This window comes from Gymnoscopelus braueri (assembly GCF_963280865.1).
Source record: "Gymnoscopelus braueri genome assembly, chromosome: 9".
In the NCBI taxonomy this organism is placed as follows: Eukaryota; Metazoa; Chordata; class Actinopteri; order Myctophiformes; family Myctophidae; genus Gymnoscopelus; species Gymnoscopelus braueri.
In genome coordinates this window covers 14,870,967-14,897,289 of record NC_137610.1, presented here as the reverse complement: position 1 = coordinate 14,897,289, position 26,323 = coordinate 14,870,967, and the positions used below count along the sequence as shown (strand labels likewise).

At 43.7% G+C, this 26,323-nt stretch overlaps 1 protein-coding gene across 1 annotated transcript in view; it reads right to left on the bottom strand.

The window, feature by feature from the left end:
- Positions 1-2,939: 2,939 nt before the first annotated feature.
- mctp2a (multiple C2 domains, transmembrane 2a) overlaps positions 2,940-26,323 on the bottom strand; it is a 57,709-nt gene continuing 34,325 nt past the window's right edge. Inside the window, exons 18-23 of the mRNA XM_080437892.1 lie at positions 20,830-20,955; positions 19,142-19,186; positions 10,039-10,148; positions 9,260-9,369; positions 6,534-6,631; positions 2,940-4,076 (exon numbers count right to left, since the gene is read on the bottom strand). Coding sequence (XP_080294018.1) covers positions 4,017-4,076; positions 6,534-6,631; positions 9,260-9,369; positions 10,039-10,148; positions 19,142-19,186; positions 20,830-20,955 — 549 coding nt within the window. The 3' untranslated portion in view covers positions 2,940-4,016. The remainder of the gene's footprint in view (positions 4,077-6,533; positions 6,632-9,259; positions 9,370-10,038; positions 10,149-19,141; positions 19,187-20,829; positions 20,956-26,323) is intronic.

The following is a 26,323-nucleotide window of genomic DNA, read 5'->3' as shown; positions in this document are numbered from 1 at the left end:
GCTCTGGGGGGATCCGCCACAGCTGCAGGCACTTCCTTTTTTGACAAGCTGATGAAGACATCACTGCCACACCATGCACAACAACAACAACTACTGGAGAGAGACAGGGCGAGGGGGGGGGAGAGAGAGAGAGAGAGAGAGAGAGAGAGAGAGAGAGAGAGAGAATGTGATCAGGCAATGTTAACTGCTGTGTGGCTCAAATGTTCATTAGCGAGCTTGTAAAACATCCAGGGACTCCTCTGTAATGCATTCAGGGAACATATTGCACAACCGCTTCCTCTGTAGAGATTTGTAGCTTTTCCCCCTGAGGAAATAAATTGATAAATAATTCCTTAAATGTGATTACCCCCTTTTTTTTGTTGCAGAGGATATGAATGTGTGCATCTGTAGGTTAGCGCACGTGTGTGTGCGCGTGTGTGCGTGTGTGTCTGTGTCTGTCAGTGGATGCAGTGAGAAGTCAACGATTGTTGTAACCCTGTCAGACTCGTCTGTTTGATCCACCGTACTGTGAACGATGTTACACAGGGAGTAGTCCAAGTCCACAACCCCTGGGCCTCTCTCTGCCTTTGACAGCTTTGGAGCCAAGGCAACCATATTCCCACATGACCCCTCCTAATGTCACCGGTGGCATTTGCGTCGATAAATATATTTCCACGGATGACACCGGTGTTATTTAAAGTTTTAGTCCTCGCAACACCCCCCCCCCCCCCCCCCCCGAAAGTCCGACAAATCACGTCCGACACCGATAAGAGATTGAAGATTGAAACATTCAGCCAAACGGAAAATGGGCGTGCCCCAACTCTCAGTCATTAAAATGTTCCTCTCCTTTACCTTCACTTTACTCTTTTTAAGAGTGATTCACATTGTCCCGGCGTCGCAAATTTGGCTGTTTGCTGAAATGTCTATTAAAAAAAATACCCTGGGAGCGTTTGCTTAATTGGTTTCACCTCTCAGGGACACCTCATTGGAGTCTTGTCAGTGATATCTGTTGGTCGCTCCCCCCCCCCCCCCCTTCTCGTCCCCCCACCCGTCCTCCCTGTCTCTGTCTGTGGCTCTCCTCCCCGCACAGCCCCCCTGCCACCCCCCCCCAGCCCCCCATCCCCAACGGAGAGCCAAGAATGCAGGGGAGGGTTTGCACAGCCACAGCCAGTGTGTGGGATTTAGCTCGTCAGAAGCTTTCAGGGTCACCTTCCACACACCCCCTCACTTTGAAATGGACCCCTGGTGGCAGCTCCTGGGAGATCCCAGTGATGTCTCTATCAGCCTGTCAAAAGAGATAGCCCGGGGCTGCTACCAGGTCCCCCTGAGCCAATCAAACTCTTCAACAAAAGCGCCAGACGGATGCTCTTTCAACCAGCGGTGGTGGTGGTGGGTACCCGGCTGGGATGCTCATAGCCCTCCAATCAGTTAGAACAAACTCCCCTTCGCTTGGGGTCCAGCAGGGCTCAGTTCAGCGCCAAACTATACACTTCCAAGTCGATTAAAAAAAAAAAAAAGAGAGTTTACTCACTTTACCGCGACGGTCTTTCTGCTAAGTTTTGAAGTGAGAAAACAAGTGTTTCCTGCTGTGTGGCGGCGGCCAATATTTAAAAAACATTCAAATCTCATTTTTCCCCCCACAGGATTAAACCTCAACTGATAGAAGATGATGTAGTCGGTTCATACAACTTTTTGGACTGTAAATATCATGAGAGAAACGCGATATCACAGGCAATGAAAGAGCAAGGTCACGTCACAAGGCATTGAAAGCGCAAAATCGCCAAATATCAAAGAAAATACTATTAAACCCGTTTGAAATGTCTGCGTGAAATTTACTCAGGAGGAGCTATGAGAAACTTGAAATAGCTGAAAAAAGGGCCTCTCAATTGATTATGACACTGTGAATATCAATACTCAAACGGAGTACGTATATATCCCTGTATATTGCTCTACTTGGAGAGCCATTGTTAAAACAGACATGAAGAAATCCGTGTGTACTTTGCGAACGTCTAGGTGTGTGCGAGCGAGTGTGTAAGCGTTAGATAGGGGAGGTGATTTTAACCCATTAAGACCGGGAACGCATCTGTGTGTCGTTTTGTGTGGCACCGAGGGCCGCGCTACGAGCTTGCAGATCTGCTATTTTTTTTTAATTGTGAAGATGTGCATTGGAAATCTTTGAATATATATATTTTTCCTTTTAAAGCGATTTTTTTTTACTCAAATATTTGCTTCTGGAGGGTCCCTGGAACAACATTTTGAGATGGGGGTCCGCGGGCCAAATACATATCATTTTGGGGGTCCATGACATGAAAAAAAAAATATAGAAATATAAGATATAGAAACAAATGTTTTTTCAAAAAACTGTTTCGATTTAGAAGACATTTTGTAGAATCTCTAGAAGCAAAGATTTGAGTTACAAATGTTCCCTTTAAAAACATATATATTCAAAGATTTGCAGAATATTTTCACGATTTTTCAAAAATAGCAGATCTACAAGCTCGTAGCGCGGCACTCGGTGCGCGGCACTCGGTGCCGCGCTATGAGCTCGTAGATCTGATATTTTTCAATAGCCCAAAAGAAATTTAAAAAATGACACACAGATGCAGTTCCTGGTCTGAATAGGTTAATGGAAATGTGAGGCACTAAGTGCTGAGCATTGGAGAGAGAGTGCTCTCTCTATGAGATGAGCCTCTGTCTCTCTCATCTGGACCCTGTTATTGTGAGAAGGCAACAAAGCACTGCATTAGGAAGCAACACTGGAGCTCCAGTAGCTTTGATGTGAGCTCGGTAACCAAGGCACACAGCGCTCGCTGCTGCTGCCCGGTGTGTGAGAGAGCCCTGTTCCAATGGCTGTGTTGTGTAATCAGATGTGTTTACTGTGGATTCAGGGAAAAGAAGTGCTGTAATCCATCCTCCACTACAGTGCAATTGTAGGAGAAAAAGCAGGCTGAGACAACAACTCAAACTGAAAAAAGAAATATTGAATATTTATTCAGGTTTCTCGCTAAAAACGATTCCTGGGGTGAAAACAAAAATCAATACGAACCGAAATTTCACCAGTTGATCGGTCTAACAGGTCTCTAGACAATGTTACTATGTACAAAATAATAAAATCTGATGGAATAAGATCAGCGTTACAAACAGTTAATTGTGCGATCTGCTAAACACTCATTATAGTTTTTTTTTTTTTGCATTTTTCTTTGAAATATGAAACGAGGATAAACAAGAAGGTGTTGTATAATATAAAAAATATATCCCAAAATAATCAATAAGCCATATTACTGTATATAATTTCAATATGTTCACCGTGTAAGAAGAGAAGGAAATGTGTATTATGCAAGGTTTTGCATAACTCAATCTCAATCATTTATAATTAGCTAATAAGTGCATTTCAATCCCCACTGACCTCTGTTTATTAACACATGCATAATGCATAATATTCACATGCTTTATTCTCAAAGGTTTATCTTCAAAAGTTTTATATTTTAACTTCAACCTCAAGGCAAAAAAAAAAAAAAAATCTCAAGAGTTTCTCCCAAAGTCAATAAAAAGCAAAAAAACAGCCGAGGTCTAAAGGTAAGCCAAACCACCTACGACTTTAATTCCGTTTTCTAAATTGTATCCATGGAACGCGGGGCCGACGGGCCGTAGCCTCGCAGCGGCCTCATTTCTTTTACCTCTCTGGCTACTGTGATTGACAGCGCCATGTGCTGCCCTCGCTAGCCGCTGCAGCGCACAGCCCTTGTCGGTGGGGGGTGGGGGGGGGGGGGGTGTAGGTGGGGGGAGGGGGGGCAGACACACAAGCCCAGAGAGCTGGCTGGCTGCACCCCAGCAGCAGGGGTTCAGGGGGGGCATAGCGGTGGTGGTGTTGGGGGTGGGGGTGGTCGTGGGGGGGAGTGCAGGGGGTCGTGCTTCCTGCTGGCGCTGGAGCATTGTCGTCGGGGAGCTGGACGGACCCGGGCCGTACCATTTTCAAAGGGGAGCCCCGGACCTTTTCATCCAGCACGTCCCCCCCGTCCCTCCTAGGAGAGAGGGCTTTACTTTCTCCTCCGCGGCGGGCCCTGTACGCCGGGCGCTCTCAGCTCGCCGTACTGCACCTGTAAAAACAAACAGGAATTTTGGTCAGAGGCAGGTAATCCGAGCTCAGTGGAGCGCACGGTAATGGCTCCCCTGAGGAGAGAGCTGGTGCAGGGGAAAGCGAAGGCGGGCTCGCCTGTAATGAATCATTTTTTAAACACAGGAGCAGAGGGGATTAATCACAAGGAGGAAGGATTTGAGAAGTCAAGGGTTCCGTACCGGCGTACACACCCGCCCTCACTCCCCCCCCCCCCCCGCCGTCTCTCTCCGCCACACAATCACAATATTAGAAGCAGACATCAACTGTTGAGATGACCTGCCAGGCCAGTGAGGGAGTTGTAAACTGCATAATCACTCACTATAGCGCAAGTTGTGTCCCCCCTTAAGAAAACTTTATAAAAAAAAGGTCTAAGAATAGCCATCCGAGCCATGTGTTGTGTTTAGGTGGAGGAGGAGCAAATAACACTGGTAGGCATTTCACTTTCGCTGTGTGACACCACAGGACCTCAAAGATGACTTTGATTTCTTCAGCAACACAAAAAAGAGAGAGAGAGAAGAGAGAGAGAGAGACCTGAAACCTGACATCTGAACCTTACAACCTTGTTTCCTTTCTGTCGGGCTGTTGGCAGAATGTTCCACATCAAAGATTTCTCTCATGTTTCATTCTTTTCCATCTTTTTTTCTTCTTTTCCCAGAGATTCCTTCGTTCGTGTTCAAAAAAATAAAACTCACCGTTGTAAAAAGTCCTGTTATCTTTGACATTCAGGTAATAACTGGCAATTGTCCATTTTCTTCTTCTTTTTCCAAATTTCCCGACCATAATGCAAAACAGATTGATCACGGAGCAAAAATCGCAAGGGGCCAGGATTTGCAAAACTTGCTTTCGAAGCATGTTTACCGAGTTTCCGACGATGCACTGAACGTATTGAATAAAGGTAAGAACTCTATGCTAATTAGCCCAGTCTCCATTATTAGAATGGGAGATGGAATGTGGGAACAAAGTGGCCCGCCGTCTGCATCTGAACATGAAACTGTCCTCAGAACTGACAGATGCTTCTTATTTCAGGACAGACACGCCGTTGTCAGAAGTCCCCCGTTTGAGGGTCTGCTTTGTAGATCTGCACGGGCACTAATTGCCAAGTCATATTGTGAAAGAGACAGGAGTCAATATTCAGCCTTTTTGTGCTTGCTTTGGTGTCCACACACACCTATCCCGAGCATTGAAGTTCAGAATCAACAAAAACAAAAAAGGTGTGGTCTATTGTTTTTGGGTCTCCTGTGTATGAGTAAGATGTTGAGGTTATTTTGTTTCACAGAACACAATGAAACATACTTATGGTTGGATTTTAAAAGGGCGTTTTGTTTTTTTATTACTTCAACGACGGTATTTTTAGAGACATATTTTCTCCTTTAAACTTTGGGTAAAAAATGATTGTTTCTGCAGGATTTTTGAAAGCGAGCCATGTTCAAAGCGTGAACATTGCATCCCTATTGGGAAGAAGACATGCAGAGGATTCTCTGCAACAAATTTTTTATTCACCATCTTGTTTTGCCAACTCAGTCAGCCAAATCTCAAACAACACAGGCCTCCTACCCAGGTTCCTCCCTGCAACATCACCCAAAAAAAAAGAAGAAAAAAAACCACACAATGGCTTGCTAGTCGGGGGGACATCAAGGGGGCACCAGAGAAAGAGACTGCAGGGCGAGAAAGAGTCTGTATCCAGATCCAGACTGTCAAGCATTCTGGCTGAATTCTGTCTCTGCCTGAGTATCTGGGAGAGAGGGAAGCGCTGTGCGCTACTCCATTTCCTGCCCACGTACAGTATAATGCTCAGCTAGAAAGGAGAGCAGAGCGGATGAACACCCAGCACCACTTACAGCACCCTGGCAGCTCTCCTCGGGTCCCTGTGATGTAACTGCAAATGACACATCAGCCATTGCTAATATATGATCACATATGGCACCCAGCAGGACGGCAGGGGGGCTCCGCGACTACATTAATTGACTCTCTCCACCCCTGATGTGACTGAGGCCACGTTTCAGCGCTGACACAACAGCCAGAGAGACATCGGGGGGGGGGGGGGCTCTCTCCGTCGTCGGCCCCTGGCCAATCACCCACCTCAGTGTCACAGTGTCGTGCAGCAATCAGCGAGAGAGAGACATAGGGAGAGAGAGGAGGAGGGAGAGAGAGAGAGAGAGAAAATTGCTCATCATGGGAAAGGGCTGCAGAGATGTGGCTGAGGACATGATCAGAACATACCTCATCCAGGCGCTAGGGCGACTAGCATCAAACCCGCGGCTGAGAAATAATTGGGCCGGGGGTTGCTTTAAAGGCGAGAGTCCATTAATAATCAAACAAAGCCAGAGGATATATTTCCTCAACTCCTGGGAATTCTGTTAGAGCAAATAATGCAGATATCTTCGGGGAATTCCCTCCCTCTCTCTCTCTCTATCTGTATGTAAAATTGGACCCTTACCTTTTGAACATCACACGGCACCCTCTTGAGGAAATCCAGCATTCCATTATTGTCAATAGCGTACGGGTTGCGCAGCTTCGCCGTAAATTTGTCAGCGCCTGTGAAAAACAAGAACACATTAATAAATAAAGGTTGTCATACTGACCGGAATATCTTTACACGGGGCAAAGAAAAAACAAAAGAGTTGTGTAACCTTATCCTTGGGGTGTCTCTCCCGATGTGTGTTGAAAACCACACCTCGCCAATGTTATTTGAATTGATCCCAGGGAACCAGAATGAATTCACCGGCGCGCCCCAGAGGACGATGGGGGAGTTGATAGATAACCAATGCAAGCTGTCATTCACCTGAACTGTTGCTATGCTAATTGGTGTGAGCAAAGAGTAGCACGTTTACTGTCTTTTTATTTAACCTATTTTAAACTTAAACTTTAATTTTGCTTAAAGAGAAAATCTTAGAGAAAATCTATTACATTTACCGTAACTTAACATTTTGAAGTTCACCTAAAAGTCAAAATGTGGTCAGGTGAGTTGGAATTTAAATAGCAGGCCCAACTTCAGCAGTTTAGTTACAGCGTACTGTACAAAGTTACTGCTAAAGACAACGCAGGACTGTTGGACAATAAATAGTCAAGGACAAAAAGTAGCAGCTGCACCTCCACTTCCACAATATCGTACAAAACTTCTCTCACAATCACATACGTTTATTTCTTTCAATCTGAGTATTCCTCTCGCATCTATTCTTTGCTTTTTCACATGGCTGCGTTATACCGTCGTCTCTGGGGTGTTGCTGTAATGGGACCATTATATTCACAGCTTGGTACTGCCTGCACACAGTACCTCAACGTGCACACACAAAGAACCTAAGGACGTAAAATATGTGCAAACAACTTGAAAGGTTTGCCTCGCAACCACAGAGATGGGGGTTAACCCATTAAGACCGGGAACGCATCTCTGTGTCATCTTTAAGATTTCTTTGGGCTATTCAAAAATAGCAGATCTACAAGCTCATAGCTGTAGATCAGCTATTTTTTTTGAAAAATCGTGAAAATGTTGCCAAATCTTTGAATATTATTTTTAAAGCGAACATTTGTAACTCAAATCTTTGCTTCTGGGGGATTCTACAAATGTCTTCTAAATCTTAACAGTTTAAAAAAATACATATATATGTTGCTATAATATCAGTGGTTCTCAAACTTTTTCATGTCAAGGACCCCCAAAATTATATGTATTTGGCCGCGGACCCCTAGCCTGGTAAACCCTCCCTCCGGAAATCTAATTTCCATTTGATTTCAATCAAATGGAAATGAGATTTCCGGAGGGAGGGTTTACCAGGCTAGCGGACCCCCACCTCAAAATATTTTGTTCCAGGGACCCCCCAAAAGCAAAGATTTTAGTTAAAAATGTTTGCTTTAGAAAAACATATATTCAAAGATTTGCACACAATTTCATGATTTTTCAAAAAATAGCAGATCTACAAGCTCGTAGCACTGCGCCGAGTGCTTGTAGATTGCTTTTTTTTAATAGCCCAAAGAAATCTAAAAATGACACAACAGATGCTTACCCCGGTCTTAACGGGTTAACAGGGAAGGCAGAAAGACTGTTTCAGAGTGTGTGTTTTCGTTTGATATGATGGTATTGATTGCGTTGAAGGCAGCAGGCTAGCGTGGAGGAGAACAGTGGTTGTGGGCTAACAGCTCGGAGGAGGAGGAGGAGGAGGAGGAGATGCCGTCGAGGGCAGCATCTCTCTCTCTCCCTGACCACTGGAGAGAGGACCGTCTATCCTCTCCTGTATGACTGCAGCTAGATAATGAGAGGCTAGCCCAGGAGCCTACAGACTGCCCAGGGACATCATGTATTATATAGAGAGAGGAGAGAGAGCCTTCTCTACCTCCGCTTTGTGTTCACAGCACAGAACTGGAGGCCTCGCCTCTCCGACGGGGCTTGGGCTGCTCCGGCAGCCCACACTGTAGAGCCAGACTGAACCTCTCTGCAGTTTGTCTGATCTCTGTGTGCACTTTGCAGAGGTGTGGGACGGACGGCCCGACTCGTTCAATTGTTGCGCTTCATTAAGCCGTTAAGACCGGCGGGAACGCATCTGTGTCATTTTTTTTATTTATTTGGATATTCCAAAAAAAATTGCAGATCTACAAGCTCCACGCTATGAGCTTGTAGATCTGCAATTTTTTGAAAAATCATGGAAAATGTGTGCAAATCTTTTAATATGCATTTTTTAAAGCGATCAAATGTCTCAACAAAATGTCTTCTAAATCCTAACGTTATTTTTTTTTTTACTTGTTGCTATATCAGCGGTTCTGAAACTTTTTCAAGTCAAGGACCACCCAATATGATATGTATTTGGCCCGCGGACCCCTATCTCAAAATATTTTGTTCCAGGCAGGCACCCCCCAGAAGCGAAGATTTGAGTTACAAATGTTCACTTTGAAACTGTATATATATATTCAATTATTTGCAGAAACATTTTTAATAGCCAAAAGTATAAAATAATGGTTAAAGTGGTTGCTTTCACGGTCTTAATGGGTTAAAAATGCTATTCACAGCCAGGAAGTGCACTGTACAGTACAGTACGTGAGAGTTATAAACTTAAGGGGGGGTAAAAAAAAATCTGTTACCGCCTTTGGGGGCGACAATTCTCTATAATAAATGGAAAGTAAGACTTGATTGATTTTGTTGTATTTTTTTCAATATTGCGATATTTTAGGTCTTACCCCATAGGAGCACCATGTAGCGCACTGGGATGTAATACAACACGACGGTTGCCAGGAACAGAAGCAGACATGTGAGGCAGGACATGAACGGCACCGACCAGTTGAACAGACTGTGGAGAAACAATTATCTCTGATTAGGAAGGCGCTCTCAACACTACTACCCCAGTTAACTCTTGAGAGTAAACAGATGTAACCAAAGGGACCCGTATAAGTGTCCATTTTGGTTACATTTGCTCACTCTCAGAGCATGTAATAAACCTACATAAACATACATGAAATAACAAGATTTGACTAAAATCAACAAATGTACATTTCAGAGTTAATTCGGTCTCAGGGTTAAATTAACCCATTAAGACCTAAAGCCGATTCTACAAATGTCTTCTAAATCCCAACAGTATTCTGAAAAACGTATGTTTCTATATCAGTAGTGCTCAAACTTTTTCATGTCAAGGACCCCCAAAAAGTATTCGGCCGCGGACACCCATCTCAAAATATTTTGTTCCAGGGACCCCCAGGATGTACAAATGTTCGCTTTAAAAAAGATATATTCAAAGATTTGCACACATTTTCGTGATTTTTCAAAAATAGCAAATATACAAGCTCGTAGCGCGGCACTTGGTGCCGCGCTACGAGCTTGTATATCTGCTATTTTTTAATAGCCAAAGTGTAAAATAATGCTTTTTAGCTCAAATCTAAAAGTGACACAGATGCGTTCCAGGTCTTAATGTTGCGCTTTCATGTCATACATTTAGAAGAACATTATGAAGCGGTGAAATTACTTTTTGATCCGTTCTCCCACGCTTGCGATTTCATCCAACATGTTCTGGATGGCGAGAATGACTTCCTGCACCATGTGTATCTTATCCATCAGACCCGTTTTGCCAGGTTCCTAAAAAATAAAACAAGTTTGAGATACGAATACACATTTTGAAAATACATTTTATAAAAACTGATGCAGTGATTGGTCAATTCATAGAATGATTGCCAAATATTAAATGAATTGCCTATGTCAGAATTTAAAAGAATAAATTGATCATACAAGCAGAGTGTTTTTCATGGTGTTTGGAGCAGGCTGCCAAAATGTTTACCACTGTGTGTGTTCATTTCATATATTGTTGCTGTCCGGCAGAAACCAGCTAACTCAATTTTTCCGCTTTTGCTTTTTTTTTCTCCATAAATCAGTGCTATTGAACACCCTTTACGTCTGTGTGTTGATTAAAAAAATATTGAACCAATGAAAAGTATTATTGCTTCTGACAAAACCAGCTAACTCCATAATTGGATCCTCAAACTTTCTGCTAAACCAGCTAAGTCCACCAAAGGGGGGTGGAGTTAGGTGGTTTTGCTGACTCCAGGCTCCACCCCCTTTTGACCTCCAACCTCATTGTGAGCTTGGAGGTCCATTCAGCTGTTCTTAATCAATGATGGACAAAACCTCCTAACTCCACTTTTTGTTTTGTTTTTGTCATTTCCTGAAAAATTAACATTTTGGAGTTAGCTGGTTTCTGCCGGACAGCAGAGATATATAATTTAACCAGGATACTGACACATAGCATCACAATTTACAAATAATCAAAATATTAGTCTCAAGACCCGCCCTCCTCTGTCTCTCATTTGTGGTTTGTTCTGAGGGTGGGTAAGCCAATCGGAGGCGGAGTAGAAGTGACATCTCACATTGTGTTTTTTTAATTTTTTATTTCACAGTATAAACTTGTGTAAATGTTTGCAATGTGTCAATCTGAGAATACGATGACATAATAAAATGTATTCTATGTATGTAAAATGAAGAAAATACAAAAGCTGAAAGTACCGTATCTTGATACAAACTACATACATCTTTTTCTGTCCCAGCCCAATAAAAAAAAATCACAAAATAATATTTGATAAACGTTTTTTTCAAATACATATATTTAAAATACTGCCCATCTCTGCACACGCACACGCACACGCACACACACACACACACACACACTTTGTGAATTGTCAGAGATGGTAGACAAGAACAGTTTACACGTGTGGTGCTATCACACACGATTTATCTATTGAATGGCCTATAATGAGCACAAACAGTGTATATATATGGTGAGACTGAGGCTTCTGAAGATGAGACAGATTGTGTGTTCTGGAGCTGTTATATGTGGATGACTGTGAGATTTCACTCTTTTGTCTGAGCCGCCACACACAATGGATCTGTTGCATGAGTGAGTGCAGCACAATCAAGACTCAGACTCAGCCAGACAGACTCTCTGGCAGATGAAAAGTACACAAAATGGCCAACGTACAGCAATCAGACAAGACGAGATGACCCCAGAGGGAAAAGAGAGCATGGGCCTTTACAACTTGGGAGACGATAACACTCCTACGCCAGCCTCAGTGCACAGTAAAGTCCTCAGTGTACATTTAACCCATTCAACCTGGGAACGCATCTCTGTCATTTTTAGATTGCTTTGGGCTATTCAAAAATAGCAGATATACAAGCTCGTAGCACGGCACTCGGTGCCGCGCTACGAGCTTGTAGATCTGCTATTTTAGAAAAATCGTGAAAATGTGTGCAAATCTTTGAATATATATATTTTTAAAGCACATATATTTTAACTCAAATCTTTGCTTCTGTGTGTCTTCTAAATCCTAACAGTATTTTGGAAAAAACGTATGAGTTTGCAGTGGTTCTCAAACTTTTTTCATGTCAAGGACCCCCACAATGACATGTATTTGGCCGCGGATCCCCATCTCAAAATATTTTGTTCCAGGGACCCCCCAGAAGCAAAGATTTGAGTGCCGCGCTACGAGCTTGTAGATCTGCTATTTTTGAATAGCCAAAGAAATCTTAGAATGACACAGAGATGCGTTCCCGGTCTTAAAGGGTTAACTCGCCGTGTGTACAAATGGAACCATAAGCATCACACTATTCATATTTAACTTAGACTCTCTGGGTTAAATTACTGTAACACTGACCGGATGTTTTCTTATTCAATGGCGGAAGAGGTTTTGCGCGTGGGTTTTCCCCAATTTCACAACAAGCATACCCGTACATATTGTACATACAGAATTATTTTCCTTGTTTCATATTATTACGGCCATGTGGCCAAAATGACTAGGTGTGAAATGACACTGATATTTTAGTATACTAGTATGTGCACATGGTAAAAACACTCAGTTTTATACTTTAACAAATGGACCCAAGAGGTGGTTAGAGGTGTGCGTGTGGGTGTGTGCATGTGTGCGTGCATGTCTTTCTCTGTGTCTGTGTGTCTATGTCTGTGTGTGTGTGTCTATGTCTGTGTGGTGGGAGGGGGGGGGGGGGTGGTTCAGCCTTGAAATTAAATAAATGTGATCACAAGAGTGCTGGCTGCTGGTTGAAGAGTGCACACCCGTGATGAAGCCTTCCAGAGAGGGGGAGAGAGTGACTGCAAGATAACACACAAGTAATGCAAGCTAAAAGAGTGCTGAGAAGACTCACATCAAAAGGAGGAAATAATGACAGGAATGATGACAGAGAGAGGAGGGAGGAAGGCAGGCAGAAGAAGGGAGAGAGAGTGAAAGGGGGGAAGGGGGGAGAGAGCGTGGGGGTAGTAGGGAGGGGGGGGGGGGGGGAGCTGTCTGACGGACTCTAACAGGAGGGCTTGAGGATGTCTATATGTTTGTGTTATAAGGCGAGGAGCCCGCCCGGGCCCCCGCAGCCTGTGTGCATTGACAGCGTCCAGACAGAATGCCTTTATCGGAGGCTTCATGAGGCAGCCCCTGGGAAAACACTCCGTCTGCCAACACACAGAGACTCCCCACTGTCAGACCCCGTCTCCTCCTTCTGCAGAAAAAGGCACAGGAAGGGAGCAATTCCCACACTAGCAGAGAGAGCCTCCCCCCCCCCCCCCCACCGGAGGCTTTGGATCTGGCTGGACAGGCACTGTGGATGTTTCAGCCGCTCTCGACCAAAAAAGGAGAAACTATCTCAAATATGCCCCCCTCCTTTGAGATAGCAAAAGAGATTAACATCTTGTGGTCTCAGTGCAGGGGAGTGACTGAGATCAGTGGCCTTTTTACGCATCCTGCTGCTATACAGACCCGCCGCATCGGGACACAGGGAAACCTTCCACGTCTGCTTAACGACCCATTTAGATTTTGTTGCGCAGCCGTGTCGCGCACCGAACAAACAAACATAGCTCATCTAACAGCGCAAGCTCACAACACAAACGCACGACGCAGTGTGCTTGTACGTCGCCTGTTTTCAGTGCGTGACACCGCCCGCACGCAACTAAGTACAAAACTTCGCTAATGCCCATGAAACATCCTTAAATTGCACATTAGGTGGCTTAATTGAGCTCTTTAGCCATGTGTTTGCTCATTGAAAGCAGGGACCACTGTTTGAGTCGCGGCTAAAAGCCATTAAGATCTGTGTCTGTGTGTGTGCTGTCCTGATGGACCCTGAGAGCCACACGCATAGAGAGATGAGAGCTGGGCTGGATATGGAACCTCATCAGTTAGGCTCGGATTTCCCCTTTCATATTTCCATCTAAACTTGTTTAAGACCCCCCCCCCCTCTAACACAAATTAGAATTCAAATCTAATAAGAGATATGAACCGTTATTTAACTGTAACAGACGCACTGTACGCGAGGTAAATTTAGCCAGAAATTCAGCTTAGGAAGGATTTGAAAAAAACAAAACAGTGCCTTTCATTTACTGTATAAAAGAAACAAACACGCACGCACACACACACGCTCGCACACGTGCGCACACACACACACACACACACCAAAATATATACTGTGAAGTATGCATCAAATAAGCTGAACGCTCGTCATTATCGTTATTCATCTCCCCTAAAGAGTCTTGAAATCTTCCATCTCCTTAGCAACAAAAACACTGAAACCGTTCCTACATTACTCATTTGAAGATTTTTTTCCTTTATCTTTGTTCATTTCCCTTTTCAGAGACGGTACAAAATGTGCATAATTCTGCCTGGAAAAAAACAAAATAAATAAATAAAACGGCACCCAGTGAAATGAAAAGGAGGTTCGCAAACTGGGGACGGACTACATGAATCCTAAATGTCTTCTGATTAGAAAACCTGTGTCAAATCATATTTCTCATTTCAGATGAAATTGTAAAAAGCCTCCTTTTAAGCTGCTCTAATGGAGAACAGATTTGATCTCAGCACAAAGGTAAATAGCAAACGCTTTTCTCTCACAGGCATGTGGGGCATTATCAAAAGCTGGAAAAAGCTCATTTAACACTGCTTTAATTTGAATAAAAAGACACCACATTTGAATATTCATTCAAAGCTTTAGTGAATGTGTTCTGGTGACTGTTTTTTTTTTTCCACCCACAAAAGGCTAGAAGAGCGCATCTTAATGACAAACACCTGTGTTCCTGGGGATATCATCTCCTATGGCACACAAACAATCTAACCGTAGCGGACAAATTGACACGCGACACAAACACAGCTCTCTCACTACACACACGGCCCTTTTATACAGTATGTTAGTGAGTCTGTGTGTGTGTGTGTGTGTGTGTGGTATCTCTCCTATAACGCGGGGCCATGGATTATGACACGGGCAGTCTGTCTGACTGGTGCTCTCAAGGTGACCACGGTCCACAGGGTGACAGATAGAGTAACCCCTCTGGCTCAGTCTGGCACCCCGGCCAACCCCCCCCCCCCCCTTCCTCACGCCCCCTATCTCTCCCCCAGGGCCGGACTCGGGGCGGGGGAGCAACTCTGCCCCCGACCCAGCGCTGCCAAGCCAAGGGGCAACGGGACGACGCGTGTTTCATCTTCCCCATGCTCATTTGTGTCGGAGATCTATGGACTTGTTTTTCCCCTCTCCGTGTCTTTATGTTATGATTAAATATTGTCTATCCACACAATTGATACCTAAGGCCAAAGGGAAGTCACTTTGCCCACACATAATTTGTAAGCTGTCTCTTTCCCCGAGGACAGATTTGTTCACAGGGATGGGGATCTGTTCCGCATTACTCCCGCTGTAACACAGCCTCGCCTTTCGTCTCTCTTTAACGTCATGCCTTCACATTCTCCCCGTTGCTCTGACTGAGGTTTACATATCTCCTTCCTCAAGGGGAGGAAACCGGGGGGGAAGAAAACATATTTGAGTGGTAATCGTAACCTTCTCAGAGGGAAAAGCCTCTCCACTCGCGTGTTAGGAGGGAGAGAAAAAAAAAAGAAGTCCAGAAAAATGGCTGTGCCTTTGAAGTCGTCATATTTAACACTGATCACTCTTTAACCCCGAAATATTTTTTAAAGAACACTTTGATAGGAGGTGTAAAGCAACACGTCTTGATCTGCTCGCGTGATATCACATTCAAGTGACAGCGAGACCATAACAAGACTTTCAAATAAGCCACTTTAAATTAAAGCTGACAGCTTTAAACAAACATAGGCGACTGCTTAATTAGTAAATGAAAGGAGATATTTCATTTCCTCTTGAGTGCCAAAGGGCTTGTGGAGGCTCATGGAGAAACCTTTCAAAATAAAAAATCTTCAAGAGGCCAGTGCAGAGCTCTCTGCAACACATGCACTGTATTCAGAAAACCTGACAGCCTTTTTGAAAACACGGCTGTTTTTTTCAAACTACAATAAAAGTAAACACGCCAAAACATCTCTATTATGAACGGTACATAAGAGCGGTTTTGCAGCCGTGTAAAGACCTTGATAATGATCCTATGAGGCGGCAATATCATTTTAAGCTAAAAAAAAAAAAAAACAGGGTTACATTCGGATTCACTATTAACTCTATAAACGCCATTGACTCGAAAACGCGTCAATAACTACTTAATCCACCCACGCCATTGACGCGTTTGACGCGTTGGATTTGCGTTCATTGTTTAATCTCTGATCGCGCTATGCTGCTTAAAATTCAATGTTATTCTCGAGTTCCACTTACTTCACCCATATCTGCATCCGGTTTCATGTCCTGGGTTCCGTTTCCGGTTTTTGATTATTTTCCCCCGGTCATTTCGTCCAAAATAGGTAAACAAACGGTTTTTCACACGGTATGACGGACAAACGGACAGTTTCTCTTCTATAATCTATGGTCTGGGTGACGATCGGTCATCGCCGTCGTGCATCACAACGTAATTTTGACGATCAAAACAATCTGGGAGGACGTCACATCCGTTTTCATGGTTTTCCCTGTCTAATGGCTCAAGAAGGGTGAGAGAGACACCAGGAGCTGATCAAGCTATCATGTGCTGCTCTCTGGTGGCGGATTTGTGCGGCGTCTTTAAAAAACACTCTGATCAATTATTTTCATGAAAATTTTCAAAATATAAAAATAAAAAAAACACGAAAATTGCTGGCAATGGGGGAGTACTTTATGAAAATACTCTGGCAGTCAAAGAGTTAACACATTGGGTGCCAAAACCGTATATATACGGTTTTGCGCATACTAACGTTGAGTGCCAAAACCGTATATATACGGTCCAGGTTGTTGGCGGCGCTGGCCTTCCCTGAGCCTAGTTTAAAATAGTTCCAGCCAATGAGGAGGAGCAGGAAGAGGGGCAGCATGAAGGGCTCAGAGTACCACACTGTCAGCAGGAAGACCTGAGGAAATGGGACACGACAGGAGGACACACACAAAGGCTTTATATGGGTGATGCACACAAAGCACAGTCAAGTTCATTATTATTACACACGCAGTTTACTCACTCGGAGTTAACCCACGGAGACCTGGAACGCATCAGTGTCATTTTTTTTTTAATTTTTTTTTTTTTTTTCCTTCACAGCAACAGGAAATATCACTCCTACAAGATTTAGACTCCAATCCACCTCCTGGTTAACTTATGACTTCAAAAACCTGTATCTCGGCTCCTGTGCACTTTTTTTTTTTACAATGTTAATTTAACTATTTTCAACAGGCTGCAACTGTGGAATGGATTTCCGAATGTTTTAAATTTTTTCCCCCCGATTGTACGAGACCTGTATGTGTGTAATGAGGGGATCACCGTGAGGACGGTGATCACTGAAAATATTTTGTGACTACTTGAAAAAGGTTCAAAATCTTTAAAAAGTCCTGGCACTCAAAGTATAATATTTTAATAAACCTCTGGCACCCAATGTGTTAATGCGCTGAGAGCCTGTGTTTTTGGCTGCTGTTTGTTTGAGCACCAGGTTGTCCTGGTTGCTATCACTGCACATGCAGCTCGCCACGTTGCGTGCGTGCCGTGTGCACACCATCGTGAGAGTTTCATCCGCGAATTATACCCCATCCTTTCAGATAGGATTTGGTGTTTTTAACAGAGACTTGCATTCTCCATATATAGCCCCTGGTCATCACAACAGAATATATTGAGCACATTATCATGGATATGAATCCCAGGCTTAGACGTGCGGCGCAGGGGTCACCGCTCGGAGGCTTTGCGTTAGTTCCACATTTTCATCGCCATAGAGCAATAACACACATCCCTGTTAACTCCTTCCTTCTTCATATAAACCAGTGGGATGAGCGTAATTGAATATGGTGCTGTGGGGAGGTCTAATTTCTAGAGTACCGCTTTAAATATGCTTTTTGGTTTCAAGAGATGTTATCGTCAGGCAGATTACAGTAGATCGCTGGGAAAAAGATGACGGGATTATGATTGATTTCTCGTGACGGAACAACTGTGAAAATGATTGATAACCTTTTCGGATAGAATAGGTTTACTGCTGCTTTACTGCACTTAGCTTGATTTGTTCTGCTAGGCAAAGGTCATTCTCATTGTAATCATCCCATTTAGACAAGTCTGTTGCAAAAAAAAAATCTTCAGAGACTGCTATTATACCCAACGCCAGGCAAACTTCAATTAATGATGCCGTTTAACGTTGATTTATAGAGTTTCAAAGGGCCGGGATATCGCGGCGGAGCACATTTGTAGAGTGACACTGAATACCCAGTGGAACAGTATAAAGTGCTGAATGGAGAAGTGTTTGTTCACATGCTATTACGGGTTTCATAGATGTTGTCCTCATTTAGGATGCATGAAAATATGCTATTCTTGGGCAGAACAGAGCTTCTGAGAAATATATTTTTCACTGTTAACTGTGCCAAAGTCCCAAGTAGAACTCCTCCTACGGCTGTCATGAAAAATAATAGATAAAGCTTTACTTTGGTGGTAGAGGAGTTTCAGATTTTACTGTGCTGTGCCCACGTCCGTGCACACATGGACAATGGGTTCTTCTTACATTTGCTGAACAAATACAGTCTCCACAGTGGTGGAAAAAGTACTCGCATGTTTTACTTAAGTAAAAGTATCCATACTGCAATGTAGAAGTACACTGTTACAAGTAAAAGTCCTGAGTTCAAAATTTACTTGAGTAAAAGTACAAAAGTATTGGCATCAAAATGTACTTAAAGTACCAAAAGTAAAAGTACTAAAATATTTGAAAATAGCAGATCTACAAGCTCACAGTGCGTCGCGCTGCGACGCGCTGTGAGCTTGTAGATCGGCTATTTTCAAATAGCCTAGGTATAAAATAGCGCTGAAGTGATTAATGTATGTTTCATAATATCATAATTTATATCTGAAAAGTAACTAGTAACTAAAGTTTTGCAGTGGAGTAAAAGTACTATATTTGCCTCTGAGACGTACTGTAGTGGAGTAGAAGTAAAAGTACTGAAAACTGGAAATGCTCAAGTAAAGTAAAAAATACGTCAAAATTGTACTTGAGTACAGTACTTGAGTAAATGTACTTAGTTACTTTACACCACTGAGTTTCCACTTGGCTGTCATGCTTGTGTGTTGGTTTAAATGCAGGTTATTGAAAATCACAACCAGTAAGGATTAATTGAAATGATAGACAAAGACTAATACGGAAACATTTGAGGGGAGAAAAAATAAAGAGTTAAATGTAATATCCCTTAAAGCGGTAGAGATAGATAACGTAAAATACCTTCTCATCTTCCTCTTCATCATCCGCCAAGCCCATGTTGTTCTCCTAAAAGGGAAAGAATGAAAGGGCAGAGGAGATGTTTTCAAAATGGACGGGCATACACACATGTGGGCACTGGAGCATTTTTAACAAACACCTAGTAATGAAATGTTCCTCCTAGTACATACACCTCCTATTGGGAGAGGCCCGTTTCCATAGAGACTGCATCACAGGGGCTGACCTCACACAAAAGGAGAGGTGAGAGAGGGCCTTCCTCCACAACGGCACTGTCACAGCAAAGCAATCTCATTTCTACCACAACATAAGCACACCGAAAAACAGAAAGAGAGGGAGAGAGAGAGAGAGTCTAAGAGAGAGAGAGAGAGAGAGTCTGTGAGAGAGAGAGAGAGAGAGAGAGAGACAGAGAGAGAGAGAGAGAGAGTGCGAGAACAACATTTAATTTGGATGCTGTTGCCTAGATCACTTTACATCAAGTCATCCCTGACCTGGTTGTGGTGCATGCTGTGACATTGCCTGGGAACAGAGTTGTGTCAGTTGCGGCCAGGGGGTCACCGAGAGGTGACAGAGTCCCCCCCGCCCCCCCGCACTGGATATGAGGGTGAGGCCTGGGCTTTAACATTGCCCAGGAACGGACGGCATCATTGCCAGCAGCAACACAATCACTAGGGCGGACGGGGGGGGACCGCTGCTCTTGGGGAGGGGGGGACATGTGTGCGGTGGGCCGGGGCCCCCCTAGCTGGCCATGGAGATGGCTTTTACAACACAGTGAGATTGGGAGGACAGTCTGGAGTGCAGAACAGCATTAACCTTCACAGACGCTATGGCTGAGGACAAACTTGATTTCCATAACCGTAGATGGAGAGCATGCAGCACTACTGTCTTTGCAATCATGCAAGCTACTGTATTATCAATATACACTACAAACATTTATTTATCATTTTAAATTCCCTTCGGAAATGTGGTGGTCTGCTCCCTAGACAAATTATAGCTCATATAATATAATAAATATAATGTACATTTCAAATGTATTCGTGTTGTAGATTATGTAAAAGAACAAAGGAAACACAAACTGTCCAACTGACTGCAGAGTGTGTACAAAGATGTAACAGTCAACCATTTAATCCATATTTCACAAATATATATATCTATAACCTCTGCTGAAAATTGTTGAAATTATTTGAAAATTGTTGAATTTATTTTGGGGGGGGGGAAAACATTTATAATTTTGTTTTTGTTTTTAATAAATAAAAAAATGCACATTTTAATCTGTAATGACATAAGGGACAACACACCCAGGTTTGAGTGGTTAATGTGTGACTTACTGTATTGTGTGGGTGAGCAACATGGGCATACAGGTGTATTCTACTGTACATGTGCCACATGTCTACAGCAGTGTTGCCACCAGATCTGCTTATTATAATTTCCCCCCAAGATTGTATTCGAAAATAGCCGATCTACAAGCTCACAACGCGTCACGTTGTGAGCTTGTAGATCGGCTATTTTCAAATAGCTGATGCCTAATGTTTAAAGTGCTCATGTGAACCCTTAGTCGCTTCTTTTGGGCTTGTTTTCCTAGACCCCTAGGTTGCTTGTATTTCTCACAGAATCTGGCAACACTGGTCTACAGAGCTGTGTATGTGTGTCTGTGCGTGCGCATGTGTGTATTATAAAGTGAGCATAGCACTCACCAGGTCCAGGTTGTTGGCGGGGCTGGCCTTCCCCGAGCCTAGTTTAAAATAGTTCCAGCCAATGAGGAGGAGCAGGAAGAGGGGCAGCATGAAGGGCTCAAAGTACCACACTGTCAGCAGGAAGACCTGAGGAAATGGGACACGACAGGACAGGACACACACAAAGGCTTTAATATGGGTGATGCACACAAAGCACAGTCAAGTTCATTATTATTACTCACTCGGAGTTAACCCACGGAGACCTGGAACGCATCCGTGTCATTTTTTTTATTTGAGCTTTAAAAAAAATGGCATTATTTTACACTTTGGCTATTCAAAAATAGCAGAGCTTGTAGATTTTTTAAAATCGTGAAAATGTGTGCAAATATTTGAATATGTATATTCTTTTAGAGCGATTTTTTAACTCAAATCTTTGCTTCTGGGGGGGGGGGGTCCCTGGAACAACATATTTTGAGATTAGGGGGGGGTCCGCGGCCAAATACATATCATTTTGGGAGGGTCCTTGACATGAAAAAGTTTGCGCACCACTGATATAGAAACATAGGTTTTTTTCAGAATACTGTTTAGAAGACATTTTGTGGAATCGGCTTCGGGTCTTAATGAGTTAAATTAACGCTCTGGATTTTACCGTCGTGCTGCATGGCCAAGACGTGGCCCCCGTCCTGAACCACCAGCAAGAACACTAGCTCAAACAATTCCCCCCTCACCCAAAAGGAAGAAAAAAGCTATAAGGACCGTTGCTTCATGCAACGGTCCAAGTTTCAATACGCAGCACAACAGCAGACTGAGCAAAGCCACTGAGCTTTTACAGCCGATGGGCAACAGATTCCACTCTTGGCGGTTTAAAAAAAAAGTGACAGACATTTTGGGGACAACTTTTAATGTCTTCAAATCCTATTTTACTTACACCCATATAACACAGTATGCTGGCAGCGTCGCCTTGCACTGCTGAACAAGAACGTATAAGACATGATTAGACAAGGCATCCTGTCTTTTAGCCCTTTAAGACCGGGAATAGCATCTGTGAGTCATTTTAAGATTTCTTTGGGCTATTCAAAGAGCAGATATACAAGCTCATAGCGCGGCACCGAGTGCCGCGCTATGAGCTTGTAGATCTGCTATTTTTTTGAAAAATCGTGAAAATGTGTGCAAATCTTTGAATGTATACAGTATATATATGTTTTAAAGCGAAAAAAATTACTCCGATCTGTGCTTCTGGGGGGGTCCCTGGAACAACATATTTTGAGATGGGGGGGCCGCGGTCAAATACATATCCTTTTGGCAGTCCTTGACATGGAAAAGTTGGAGCGCCACTGATATACCAACATACGTTTTTTTAAAAAAAAAAACATATTCAAAGATTTGCGCACATTTTTAAAAAATTCAAAAAAATAGCAGATCTACAAGCTCATAGCGCGGCACTCGGTGCCGCGCTATGAGCTTGTATATCTGCTATTTTTTAATAGCCAAAGAAATAAAATAAAAATGTCACACAGACGAGTATCCCGGTCTAAATGGCTTAAAGAAGCGCACATCAAATCCTGTATACGGCTGGAAGCGGGGCGAGGGCTGGGGCTGTCTGACTGGGCCCATATGCAACGTTTACCCCCTCCATGGCTGATGATACTGAGAAAAGCCAAGACCCCTGGTAGAAAATAAGATGGATCACACTGAATGAGTAATCCCTCATAATTCTGTAAAGGAGTGGTGCTAAGCACGGCGCACAAACACCCACCGCATTTCACAGCAGAGCACTAATTGGACAGCAGTATTTAAACCCATTTAGTGACAGCCTAATGAGTCTGTCTGCCGACTGAAATGATCAGGAATGTGTGTGTGTGTGTTGAGGAGGAAGGATCGCACCAGCCGGTTTGACGGGATGAAATAAAAGAAATGGTGCCCCGCGGCAAGTTGAATCTTAAAATCTATTAAACCATTGAGACCCGGAACGCATCTGTGTCACTTTAAGATATCTTTGGCTATTCAAAATTAGCAGATATACAAGCTCATAGCGCGGCACTCGGTGCTGCGCTATGAGCTTGTAGATCTGCTATTTTTGAAAAATCCTGAACATTTGTGCAAATATTTGAGTTTTTCTATTTTTTTTAAGCAGAGATTTGTAACTCCAAGATTTGCACACATTTTCACGATTTTTCTAAAATAGCAGATCTACAAGCTCATGTGCTGTGCTGTAGATCTGCTATTTTTGAATAGCCCAAAGAAATCTTAAAATGACACAAACGATGCTTCCCCGGTCTTAAAGAGTTAATGTAATTATGTGCCAATACGCCCCACACACAGCCCACTACCAATTTGCTGATTTTTTTTTAAATAATCCTACAGTACGTTGGCTAAAGCAACATTTAAAAAAGTAAAGAAGGCTTTTACATAAAGCAACATTTGCCTTAAATCCAACGCAGGTCTTCAAAGTAAAGTATAAGTTAAACAAAACGCAGTCGGAAGTTTACTTTATGAAAACACCATAGCCCATGGTAAAAAAAAATGCTGCTGCGATAGCGTAGCGCGGTATAAGTGCAACAAACTAGCCCGGAGGCTAGCAGGGAGCAGTAGGACAACAATATGTAAGAGTTAAGCCTCAGACAGGATGTGAAGCACCACCAGCGCCTTCGGGCCCCGAATAGCAGGGCCCTTGTTGTAAACAGCAGACTGCTGCTGTCATAGCAGCCGTGCAGCAGCAGCAAGCAGCGTCCGTGCGCGTTGCTCTGGGGCCAGGATACCTACCTACTACTGCCACACTACTACGCCATGGGTTCAAATGGCCACCAGGGGAAAACGTGAACCGTGAGTAATGCACGCAAACACTGGGGCCGGGCGCTGGCTGGCCCCTGGGCTTCACCACTGCACCACTTAGCATCCTTTTCCAACACGGTGAGAGAGGCTGGCCGATGGCGTACATACAAAAGCAAAAGAAAAAACGCACACAGGAAACACAGCGGGATGGACCAAGATGTAAAAGAAATAATACGAACAATATGTTACTGTTATCTGCGTGCATAACAGCTCATTTGAATCACGTACAGTACGGGAGGCAAACTAGAGCTGCTCGGGGAGGAGGGGGGGAGGGGGTTGGGAGGAGGGAGGGAGAGAAAAAAAAGGTAAACAATGAATATGCATGATGCGCAGAGGTATAGCTGCTAGTGATCCTCGTCTCGGTTATGAATAACCTACGTCACCGCGTTGTCACCTCGGTTCCCATGAGGCTATTCTAAAGCGACGCTCTCTTCACCCCCCAGAGGAATTCAGCTGGCTTGGCGGACAGGTAGCCTGTCATATCCGCAGCCTTCTCTCGCCGGTGAAAAAAAGGGAAACGTAAGGGGGGAGAAATGTGCCTGGAAACTGACACGAGCCCAGCAGGAATGTTGAACCTCCTTGCCCTCCCTGCAAAAGCTGCTACATTAACCACTAAAGTCTAATTGCTTGGTCTCTGTCTTCCTGTGCAAGTCAACAGAGGGAGCCAATTCATTTCCGCCCAGGGAGCCGCGGCAGAGAGAATCTGTCACAGGTATTCATAATCGCCCACTAATGCAAATTTCTTCTCCTCGCCGCGTTCTGGCTCGGCGGACAAGATAAAAGCCTACAGAAAAATACAATGCCTTATGTCTAAACTGAGTGCTTAAATGAGGGTAGAGAAACCCAAAACCTGTCAGAAATATCCTCTCAATTCCTCCCTCGCGCTGTGTCAGTCCATGTGTGCAGGATTTACATGCTTTTTTAACACTAATAAAAAAAAAAGAGGGGAAAAAAAACGCCTGGGCGAGGGAAACATCTGGGAAAGCCTCTCAGATTCCTTCACTCAGGTGCACACAACTGAGACTGCTGTCAGATATCCCTCAGTTAATGAGCAGAGGCAGCGCTATACCTTCCCCTTGTCTCTTCACATTTCTCTGTGAGCTTCTGTGAAATGGAGACGGAGCTAATTCCCGGCGCTAAGTGGTTTATGTTTTATTAGCAAGCAGCTGAGTGATTAAAGGACGGCGGGTGGACAAAGTGCAACCTGTCAGGCTTTAAGTGTAAATTTATATAGGAAATAATCCACGTTTTTAATTGGCCTCAAAGTTAAGGCTCCATTTCTGTCTTGAGAGCCCGGCTGGCTTTCTTCTTTTTTTTTTAACTCTCTTCATCCCTCAACAAATTACACATGACAAGGAAAACCTTAAACCCCCAAACACTACAATGCTAATATGTTACATGGGTGGTAAAACAGTCATTTATTTAACCAAAAGGACATAAAGAAACAAACAGAAAAAAGCAAGGGGCGCTAATAATTAATGATCTACCTGAGCGTTTAGGTTTTACACACAGGCAGAATTGGATAATGAACGACTTGTAATTGAACAAGTGTTAGTATGTACTGTACGTCTAGAGGAGTGTCTCTAATGTAGGAAAAAAACCTCCCTTGACAAACACCATTTAGTCTGAAAAATGTCCGCGTGATTATGCGCAGGGTGTCTGGGGGAGAGAGAGGGGCAGGAAAAAAAAGAATGAATTAATAAAACTATTAGCGCATGTTGGAGTAGGTGATGGAGATGCACTCTCCTTAGCCACCTGTAAGCGCCGGGAAAAGGGGCAACCCCGTGGCAGAGCCATTCTGCCAGCGGGGTTAAGAACAAGCCTGACAGATTTGTTTTATAGTGCCATTAATATGATTCCACTAAATGCATTCTGCGCCTTCTCATGCAGATCCCCTGGCCAGCAGAAAACCCAGCACCTAATAATAAAGCACTCAGCGATTAAAAGTGTGAATAAAATAACTTAAAGCTGAGCAAGCATGGCAGCTCCCCACCACCCACGCTCTCCCAGGAGGGAGAGAGGGGACCGCGATAGGAACAAAAGGACACAGACACCCTCACTTAAGAGTTTTCCACCATCCTGCAAATTGATTAATAGAGAAGGGTGTGGCCCAATCTAGCGGCCCAGACTACACTGACGGACAGACAGACTTAACAGCACTCTGCCAGGGCTGTTGCCAAGGGCTTCAAACACACACACCCGCTAACACACACACACACACACACACACACACACACACACACACACACACACACACACACACACACACACACACACACACACACACACACACACACACACACACACACACACACACACACACACACACACACACACACACACACACACACACACACACACACACACACACACACACACACACACACACATCTCGCAATGACATAGCAGCTATAATACATCGGATGAGCCAAAATTAGCATGATGCTAACAGCATCTGGGGAGGGCAATACAATTACATTACCGGAGTGCTGTAAAACAACAATGAAGTTAAAGTGATAACGCTCTCTTACTCTCCTATCATTTATTATCTGCTAATTAAAAGACAAAATACATATCTTACTGTAAAGCTAAAGACTTGGTTGGTGCACGAGGATAATTTAACTTTGGCTGTTACACCCTGTTTCTCTTCTTCAGCCGCACTTGGAAAACTAAACAAAGTGAA